Source organism: Temnothorax americanus, unplaced genomic scaffold (assembly GCF_048541705.1).
Source record: "Temnothorax americanus isolate GAGA-0224 unplaced genomic scaffold, ASM4854170v1 Scaffold44, whole genome shotgun sequence".
Classification (NCBI taxonomy): Eukaryota; Metazoa; Arthropoda; class Insecta; order Hymenoptera; family Formicidae; genus Temnothorax; species Temnothorax americanus.
Genome location: NW_027509591.1, coordinates 1,372,966 through 1,384,262, shown reverse-complemented (window position 1 = coordinate 1,384,262; position 11,297 = coordinate 1,372,966). Strand labels below are relative to the sequence as shown.

The window sequence follows — 11,297 nt, the reverse complement described above, 5'->3', positions numbered from 1 at the left end:
AAATAAACCATCAATTGTTACCCGATCTCACGAAACCTGTCAGGTCTGTTTTAAAGAGGGACACATAGCCTCTAATTGTAGAAAACTGACTCAACCTTCCCAACAATCACATAATAAGACTAGCTTGGGAACTGAAATTTTGATATGTCAGATTTGCAAAAAACGTGGACATAGCGCCGACAAATGTCGCCTCCGCGATCCTCAAGTCCAACGCCCTGTTAACATAATCCAAGAAAATCATCTTATCTGTCAATTGTGCTCTAAATCTGGCCACGACGCTAAGACATGCAGAACAAACAACAATCAGAATAATAACAATCAGGGTAAAATCTCGATAATTTGTCAATGGTGCGATAAACCGGGGCACTCAGCTAATAATTGCTGGAAGAAGCAAAATGAACAACGTAACGCAGAAACCAAGCCGAAAATTGTTTGTCAAATTTGCAATAATTTCGGACACATTGCTAAGAATTGTCGAGCTAATATAGAATCAAATATTACAGCCAAAAACTCATTATTCTGTCGTTATTGCAAGGGAGAAGGGCATCTCCTCGAAAATTGTGAATTACGCATTGCGAGCAATAATCGCAGGCAAGTAAATAATCAGGGAAACTCCAATGGCCCCTCGAAGTCGGGTGTGGAACAGGGGTCCGAACGGATCTCACACCCATCAACATCTCAAACTCAATAGATAACAACGCTTCTGAAATACGACCCGTGACGGTAAACCTTAATAAACATCATCGAGTCCCGACCGTCCAGATAAAGTTCAATGAACCGTCTTCTTCAGTTACTCTTATGTCAGATAGCGGCTCCGGGCCGAATTTAATTAAAGAAAAATTTTTACCTAAAGACAAAACTGTCAATTATACAAAAATTTTACAATTAAGTGGCATAAATGAATATCCCGTCTATACTCTCGGAGAAATAATTTTGCCTCTTTTCGGAGAACAAGTAACCTTTCATGTAGTATCAAACGATTTGCCAATTCCACAAGCCGGGATATTAGGTAACGATTTTTTTGAACAGACCTCCTCAATGATAGATTACGCGAAAGGATGTCTAAACGTATCAGGATTTAATATACCTTTTTTTTCACCAGAGACCATTACGGCATCTCCACGCACAGAATCTTTGTTTTATGTGAGAATAGGAAACCCGGAAGTAAAAATAGGATATATACCGAGGCTGAAGATATCTCACGGAATTTATCTGGGAGACTCTATAGTAGAAAATATTTCCGGAAAAGCATATTTAAATGTTATAAGTACGCTGGATGAAGAGGTAGAAGTTCAAGTACCAACTCTGCGCCTTAAACCACTAAATGAATTATTCGACGAACACGAATCGAATATAGAAGCGCAAAACAACCAAGAGGGAATTACGCAAATTAGCCCTCAATTTTCAGAAAACCAAACTCATTGCAAAATATTCATCAGAACGAACAAAGACAGAATGAAAAATAACGATCATGCAAAGTTAAATAAGGACGAGTTTATAAATGAAAATCAAAATAAAGCAAGAGAAGAAGAATTAATAGAAAAGATTGAGAATAAAAATATGAGAAAAAATAAAAAATTAAATGAAAATCTTGATCTAGATACTCGAGAGGAAGGTTTCCAGACCTCCCCCGAAATGCTAGACTTCCAAATCTTTGGAGGGGGAAGTTACCAAACCCCTTCTGAAATGTTAAATAATTCCAAAATCTGCGGAGGGGGAAGTTACCAAACCTCTTCAGGAGATTCCAAAATCTGCGGAGGGGGAAGTTACCAAACCTCTCCAGAAGATTCCAAAATCTGCGGAGGGGGAAGTTACCAAACCTCTCCAGAAGATTCCAAAACCTGTGGAGAGGGAAGTTACCAAACCTCTCCAGAAGATTCTAAAATCTGCGGAGGGGGAAGTTACCAAACCTCACTATGCAGTACGACAAGAAATTGTTTAAAGGAGCCAAAGAATAAGAGCTCTTCAGAAAAAATAAAATTCCCAAAGGTTGAAATACCCATAAAAGGTACAATTAATAAAGATAATGCCTCTCATGTTACTATTGGAGAACTCATGAGAAGAGTAAAATTATATAATCCTAATATGGAAAAAATTTACGAAATCAATAGGAAAAATAAACCGTCCGCAAAAACTTTAGCATACGCACAAACCCGATTCCGAGAAATAATGGAAAATTTCCGGTACAAACGCAAGTCAAAGCAACATCAATTAACACCTGAAACATCAACTAACGACGTCATTTCACGAGAATGTTTTGTATCATCCGGAGAACCTAAGAAGGATAGACTTGCTGAAATTATAAAGTTATTACGATTAGAGCATTTAAATCATGAAGAAAGGAAAAGTATTATAAAACTTATAGCCAACAGTCAGGATCGATTTCATATTCCCGGAGAAAAATTAACAGCAACTCGCGTATTGCGACATCAAATACCAACAACGGATGATCGACCCATAAATACTCGACAGTACAGATTTCCACAAGTTCATAAGGAAGAGATAAATAAACAAGTAAAAGAACTGTTAGAGGCAGAAATTATAAAACTCTCTCAATCACCTTATAATACACCCATTTGGATTGTGCCAAAAAAGGAAGACTCGAAGGGAAACAAACGTTGGAGAATGGTGTTAGATTTTCGAGGTGTGAACGAAAAAACTATGGGCGATGCCTACCCAGTACCGAATATTGTCGAAATCATTGATCAATTAGGCAATGCAAAGTATTTTACAGTATGTGATCTTGCCTCTGGGTTTCACCAAATAGAAATGGATCCTGCAGATAGCCACAAAACCGCATTTACCACTCCTAATGGCCATTATGAATTCGTGAGAATGCCTTTTGGGTTAAAAAATGCTCCCGCCACTTTTCAACGATTAATGGATCTAATACTAACAGGAATAGAAGGTGTATTTATCTACATGGATGACATTATTATTTCCGCTCCTACATTAGAAGAACACGAAAGAAAATACAAGTTAGTAATGGAGCGACTCCGCCAAGCTAATCTAAAATTACAGCCTGATAAATGTGAATTCTTAAAAACTGAAGTAACGTACTTAGGACACATAATAAGTAGTGATGGAATTAAACCCGATCCAAAAAAATTAGAAGCCGTGAGACAATTTCCAAGGCCAAAAACACCGAAAAACATCAAACAATTTCTTGGATTAGCAGGATATTACAGGAGATTTATACCAAATTTTTCAAAACTAGCTAAACCGTTAACAAATTTATTAAAAAATGATACGCCTTTTAATTGGACATCTGTTCAAGAGGAATCTTTCGAAATGTTGAAACAGAAATTATGTGAAGAACCAGTCTTGCAATATCCTGACTTTTCGAAATCTTTTATTTTAACCACTGACGCTTCCGGAACTGCCGTAGGGGGCATATTATCGCAAGGAGAAATAAACAAAGATCGACCAATAGCATACGCGTCGCGAACTTTAACCGACAACGAATTAAAGTACGACACATACGAAAAGGAAGCTTTGGCGATAATATATTGCGTTAAACATTTCCGACCATATCTATACGGACAGAAATTCACTCTAGTTACAGACCATAAACCCTTACTTTGGTTCAAAAATGCACAGGATGCAAACATGAGAATTCTCCGTTGGAGATTGAAATTAGCGGAATACGAATACGACGTAGTATATAAAGCAGGCAAGACCAACGTGAATGCTGATGCCTTATCAAGGAACCCGGCAAATTTCGAAGAGGCAGATTGCAAAACAATTAATCGTAAAAAACTTCTAAATCCCAACAACCCGAAAGACGCAGCCATAATTTCCGAAATGTTAGAAGAATCCGACGAAGACGAAGAAGATGAAAATTATAATTTATACCTTTCAGACGACGAAGAGATAGAAGACTTACTACCTGACGATCAACCTGATAAAAATACATACTCAATACCATTCACACAAGAAGAACTAAGTGAACCGCCAAAAATAGAAATTGTGGAAAAGGCATTAATCCACGAGTCCCCTAGTTATAATAGAATACAAACCCGTAGCCAGACGATGAAAGATAACGCTCGACGAAAAGAGTCACCTAACGATTCACAAGTTCAGGAAGATAAAATCGAAGAGATAGAAGATAAAAACGATCCTCCAGATAAAGAAAGCGGCACCGAGGACGATGAGAGAGATGACAAAGTAAATGAAATAAATGAATCAGACGAAAATAGAGACCAAAATACATCACAGATGAAACCTACTGTAACCGATATTCAGATAATCAAAAGTAACATAGTAGAAACCCGCGATCTACTATTTTTACGCAAAGATAACATAGCATATTTTGTTGATACTAACGGGAGACCGTTAGATTCAGGATCGCAAAAACTTTTCGAACGAAACGAGATCCCGAATTTAACTCCTCTTTCCCTAGGAAAAGCAAAAGCCTTGAAATACAAAAAACACTATCATATAGCCTTGCCTATCAGCGAAGGGCAACGGGAAGGCCCGACCATGACTCTCACACAAATCAAAGCAGCGATAAAAGATTTACTAAACGCTGTCAACGATTTAAATTTAGAAACACTCAGTATCGCAAAAACAGATTTTGTTAATAACGTACCGTGGAGTAATATCAAATCTCTCTTACAACTGACCTTTATCAACTCAACAACCAAATTAATTATATGCAATGGATTAATAAAATATCCTCCTAAAGATCTCCGATCCACCATAATTGGTGAAACGCACTGTTCACCTACCGGAGGACACCGAGGTGTCACGAAAACCTATAATAGAATAAAACATAATTACTATTGGGAAAATTTAAAACCTGACATTCAAAAATATATACAACAATGTCTACAATGTCAATTGAAAAAGTTAGTCAGAGTAAAAACTAAGCAACCCATGATAATTACCGACACTCCAGGATCCTCTTTCGATAAAGTAGCCATGGATATTGTAGGACCTCTTCCCACCACTGAAAGAGGCAATGAATATATTCTTACACTACAAGACCAACTAACTAAATTCTGCATGGGAATACCCTTACAAAACCAAACTTCGGAAACAATAGCAGAAGCATTTGTGGATAGATTTATATGTGTATTAGGAGCACCCAAGGCAATATTAACTGACCAAGGAAGAAACTTTATTAGCGATCTAATGAAAAGAGTCGCTAAGATATTCAGAATCCGTAAATTTCGCACTACCGCCTTCCACCCTCAATCAAACGGATCGTTAGAAAGATCACACCACGCGTTAGGTGAATATTTGAAACAATACGCCAATGAACAGAAACAATGGGATAAATGGATTGGATTGGCAATGTTTAATTACAACACCAGTGTACATGAAGCGACGAAACACACTCCATACGAATTAGTTTTCGGAAAAATTGCAAGGATTCCGTCTAACGAACCCTTGTCTTCAGAAGATAAATTAGCCAACTATGACGAGTATGTAATAAACCTCGCCACTCAGCTCCATAATATACAGACCAACGCTTGTAAAAATGTCGTTCAGGCCAAATTAAAATAAAAAAAATACTATGACAGGAAAATTAATCCTCAAACCTTTAAACCTGGAGATCATGTGTTCCTATTAAAAGGACCGAAACCTGGAAAATTCGGAGACCAATACACCGGTCCTCACGAAGTTTTAGAAATATTGAATAAAAACAACGTGAAAATCAAAATCAAGAAAAATAGCCGAGTTGTACACCCCAACCGATTGCGAACCTCCCATATCAAACCAATAGATAAATAAATAAATAAATAGATAACCAAATAACCAAATAAATAAATAAGTAAATAAATAATAAGGGATACACTGCAACAACAACCAATAAGGCCATATAACTTTCAGATGGACTCCCAGATCTTAGGAAAGATCACAATATTAATAATAACTATATGGATACGGCAAGTTTATGGAATAATAGGATACGACTGTGGGTCTCCAGCCACAAATTTGACGACCTTATCGCTGATAAACATTGAAGAATGTGACATTCCATTGCCGAAAGTCACCTCCACCCAAGTTTTTATGCACTTACTCCAGCTTACCGAATTCCAATCGGTGAAAGTAATACAATGCAAGGTTGAAGTCGATCGTTCGATTAGAGTGTGTGGAATGTTTTCTCACAACTCAGACGTTCATAATGGAAAGTATTCGTACGTAGCCGATGTCACCAGAGATGCCTGCACCCGAATGCATACCTATGGAAGCTTTGAAATATCAGGCACTCTCATAACCGGATTGAAATCAAACCAAAGTGCCAGTCGTCCAGTAACCTTAGCCGGAGTCGTGGATTCCGACGGAGATTGTACCGGAGGAGTATATTCAGACCCTTACGGATCATGGACAAATGTTCTTGTACTTGCTTCCGTTACAATTACTCTACAAGATTACACCGCCGATGTTAAACTAAGCACCAACCGTTTATATCTTAGATCAGGAGTAGCTTGTGATTTCAGTACCACCCAATGCACTGACATAGAAGGAGGAAGTACCTATTGGAGCCCTATACCCGACGAAGCCTGTAGATTCACCTCATATAACCAGTTGTACAGAGGTTACGCAGAAAAGGTAACCGACCTCGTAAACGAGCGTTCCCTGATCATGTATACTGTTAATGCTCAAGATACCGTCTTCTCTTTGACCAGCACTAGCCGATATCGAACATGTGGATTCCTTTTTATCCGAACCGAACATCCCAAACTAGTAATTGTGGAAACCTTACCCGAAGATAACCTTGCTAAAGGCACCGGTCGCGTAGCTAATCTCGACCTTTTTACGTATATGAATTCAAAATTCGTTTACGTGGAAAAGCACATCCGTGGTCAGCTCAACCAATTGTACAGAAACATCTTGTTACAACAATGTAGACTTGAGCTAAAAATGATGCAGAATGCTTTGGCAATAGCTGCACGGTCCCCCGACATCTTCGCGTACCACTTTATGAAAGGACCTGGATATATGGCCCTTTTGGCCGGCGAAGTAATCCACATAGTAAAATGCGTCCCAGTCGAGGTAAAATTGACCCATACTGAGGACTGCTACGAGCAACTCCCAGTGATACTAAATAACAGAACCCACTTCCTAACGCCGCAAACGCACATACTTCTAAGACAAGGGACACAGATTAACTGCAATTCATTTGCACCTCCCATGTACCTCCTAGGAGACGCATGGTATAAGATTATGCCAAAACCAGTGGAAACTGTGGCACCCACCATCATGAAGCCCATGACTAAGCCCGTCTGGAAATATGTGAGTCCCGGAGCATTAGCTACCAGTGGCATATATACACCAAAGGATCTCGAAGACCTAAAGGACCATATAATGTTTCCCGCCGAGCGACCTGCGGTCCTTAATACCGTAGCGAGAGGAGTGATGGGGCAATCAACCTCGTTACATGGAGGATCCATTGCCAACTTGATCGACGAGGCATCAATTGAAAAATATGCATTATCCGCTTGGCAGAAATTCTGGAGCAAATTCTTAATCTTCGGCAACATTAGCGCCGGAATGATCGGGATATATTTATTCACAAGAATCTTCAAACTGATACTAGATACTCTCGTACACGGGTACGCTCTTCACACAGTGTATGGATGGTCCGTATACCTAATAGGAGCCATATGGGATTCCTTGACCCAACTTTTATTACATCTAGGGAAAAGGAAACCTGACACCGAAAGACCCACTGCTCCAGATAGATCGGAAGAAGAAAGACAATCTCTTGAGCCACAAACTCACATGACAACTAATAACGGACCAGGACATTCTTTTTCATTCGGGAGACCTCTCCTCCCTTTGAAGGAAACTTCCACTTACACTCTTGAACTTAAAGGATAATAAAACTAATAATAATAATAACAACAATAGATTATATTTACCCGGTCAATGTACTGTCTCTTACTATCGGTATCCTTCGACGCCAACCCTACTGTTTTAACTACATGCTACGACATGCAGGGAAATCAAAACGTCACTATTCTTTTATAGAAATGGAAATTGAGTGTATCAACCCCCGACTTTTGACCCGCGGGCCACTAAGGGTCAAGGTCATAAAGGTAGAATCCCCCACCTTCCTATGGGTTCAATTGGAAAACTCGCGTGATGACCTGGACGAACTCGTTGACGATCTAACGCGCAGGATGATGCGCAGGAGTAATTCCTTGCATATGCCACCTGACCGCGTGCTACCAGGAGAAGCAGTAACCATCCGGGAAGGAAGACGTTGGCAAAGAGGGATCGTGTACCAGATCGAAAGAAATGGATTGGTCACGATCGCCTTACGAGACTGGGGACGGGTCATCCAGCGACCTATATTTGACACCTACATCCTAGAAGACCGATTTTGCAATCTACCTTGGCAGGCCATCCCCTGCGGGCTTGCAAATATCCAGGCTGTTGGAGCAAAACCAAAATGGCCCCGGAGAGTAAACGACCTGACCAGACTACTGCTGGAACGACGGGAAGGATGGATCCGGATTCGTACCACTCTCCGAGATGAAGCCGCCGTGGTTAATTTCAAACCCGAACGCGAGAGTGAAGAAGAACTAGGCAACACGGAAGAATTGCTGATACGAATGGGGTGCGCCGAGCATGCTGATGAACAAATAACAAAAACACACCCTACAATTCTCTAGGTGAGAAACAAACGCGCAAAACAAATATGTATGTCTATATATATATGCAAATATATATATACATGTATATATAAAAAAAACACACAAAAAAAATAATAGCATATTTCTACACTTAATTTTAGCAATTACACCTATTTTAATTATAGTTAGTTAATAACAATTGGTAATAAATCTTAAGGGATATATATATATTTTTTTTTTCTCTTTCTTGAAATAATTATTGTTACAGTTAAATGCATTAGAGAATAACGTATGGTTGTCTTCTTTCAAAAAAAAAAAGGGGAAAAGAGATATAGAGGACCTATATATTCCCCTCCTCTTTCCTTGAAATATCTACTGCAAGAAAACGAATCTTGAAACCCACGGTACGTACCCAATAACGTTCCATGAGTTATCTCATGAAGAACAATCTGCTAGGCGCTTGCCCCCCCCTTCTTTTTCTCCCTGTCAGCTTATATGACTCCATACTAAGCGAGACGCATAACAATTCAATTGCGCCCAGCAAGGGCCAATCTGCAACACATATCAAAGGGTACACAAAGAGTCAGGCCAGCAGAGCCCGACTAAACCAAGAGTGGGAATCTCAGCGGTCACCACACGGGTAAAATAATAGTTACCCTAAGCGGAGACTCGGCACAAAAAAGGGAAAGCGTAATAAACTTCCCGAAACCAGAGACATTCATGTAGTCAACCTATCCTCGTGACCTACGACTCCCGTCTCTTTCCCAAACTTAATCTCTGAACTCTAAAGGAAAAAGAAGACAACAAAAACAAAAAAAAAATAAAAAATAAAAAATAAATAAACAAATAAAAGAATACGTATATATATTTTTAAAGAATATATAAATATATAAATATATATATATAATATATATGTATATCGGCATATTTAGTCAATGTATAAGTATTTTTGTATGTATACATGTGCACGTAGAAAAAACTACCCTTTTTTATCATGATATTTCCTTAACTAACCCAACAGGCGCATGTATATGTAATTTCCATAAAAAAAATGTGTATATATATATATACGCGCATCCGAATGTAACGCGTATGTATAAAAATAAGAAGGACGAAGGAATTAAGGAAGGGGTTATGGAGGTCGCCTAATTCTTTCCTCTTTCTTTAAATAAAACCAGAGAAATAAGCGCTATTCGGAGACGAGTGGTCTTCTAGTCTATTTAGGGCTTAGCACCGATTAAGTTATCAACCGACGAAAGAATGAAATCGCTCAAAATTCACTTACTTCCGCAAATGTTGTGTATATACACCCCCAACATTTGTCTAAGGCGGGGGGTGTTACGTCCTGTTGACTCCACGATTTCCTTCTTTCGTGGAATCACTCATCTCATCACACAAAACAGACGGAAACCATAAAATAGCGGCTATCAATTGACGAAGCGGATGCATTCCAACTGTCATCGCTCATTAAATGGTAAATGACGAAACCTTCCAGAAGACTCAAATCTAATAAAATAGGCAAATTATAGACTTGTTTGTCACATCCCATCTAATTCTACGAAATGAAGCACGAAATTTCAATTATCACGAAATTTCATGGCAAAGGGCGCAATAAATTAAAAACGCCATAAGGATCTGGGTGACCTCTCGGGTCACGGAAGGGCTAATCTCACGCTTTTCCGTGAAACGCAGATTTGACCTAAGACCCACGCCTCGCGGCGATTGATAAAATTAAGACTCTGGAAGGGACTGTCAAAGGGCAAGATGATAACGTACTCGCCAATGAATAGCCGCTAATTAAAAATTGCTCATAGGCAACGACGATTTTTGGGGAAAGTCACCACGGGATAGGCGAAAAATTGAAACATACGTCACGATCAGAAGAGAACTTTACCCAATCAAATTGGATTAAAACATAATCCCGCCTCCTTAATTTTGTATAAAAATCGCGACTTTGCGCACTTGAACTCACTTCTGATCCAGTCCGAGACGTCTTAAAATTATATTTACCAGCCGTACTTGTCAACTATCATCCAGTTGTATTCCTCAAGTGAAACTAAATTTCTGTCGCGTCGCGAGTCGATTCTGTGCGCGTCAAGACACATCACAGAACCGAGCCGAACCTACCTCTGGGAGAATCCGGCGCAGTCACCTCAGAGATTTCCCAATCACAGCCGTCAACAGTAAGCCCGAGATACCCGCTCGGTTATCTATATACATCCCTACAGTATACTTATATATATGTGTGAATACCATACATGAGAACACGTATATATATTTATATATTTATATAAAATCGTCTTTAAAACTCCTTCTTTTTTTTTAAATTCAAAATCATAAAATAATTTTAGTGAAGTCGAAAATTCACCGCCGCAAGTCCTTGGGGATAACTATCCGCAATCGGCTATTTCGGAACAGGCGCGCCCGCATAGTGGAGAAACAGCTCCTAGCCTCCTTTTTAACACGCGAACAGTCTCCGCATATCGAACTCGCTATCCCCGATTCTCCCTCTTCCCGATCTCCCTCATCTGCCCGTTGTTCCCTTGCGTATCGGGTGTTCCCCGATACCCCAGAATCTTCCCCCCCCCCTTTTTTGAACCTTCCTACTCTCCAGTTCCTTCCGAGGAACTTGCGGAGTTCCGGGACAGATCACCCTCTCCCTCCTTTTCTGACTCGAGTATCGAAGTACTCGAGAAATCCTCCCCG

At 39.5% G+C, this 11,297-nt stretch overlaps 1 protein-coding gene across 1 annotated transcript; it reads left to right on the top strand.

Annotated features, from left to right (window-relative positions):
* Positions 1-5,947: 5,947 nt before the first annotated feature.
* On the top strand, positions 5,948-9,054 carry LOC143903177 (uncharacterized). The gene has a single exon (XM_077416639.1). The coding sequence runs from the start codon at positions 6,019-6,021 to the stop codon at positions 7,831-7,833; it is 1,815 nt and encodes a 604-aa protein (XP_077272765.1). The 5' UTR covers positions 5,948-6,018; the 3' UTR covers positions 7,834-9,054.
* Positions 9,055-11,297: the final 2,243 nt, after the last annotated feature.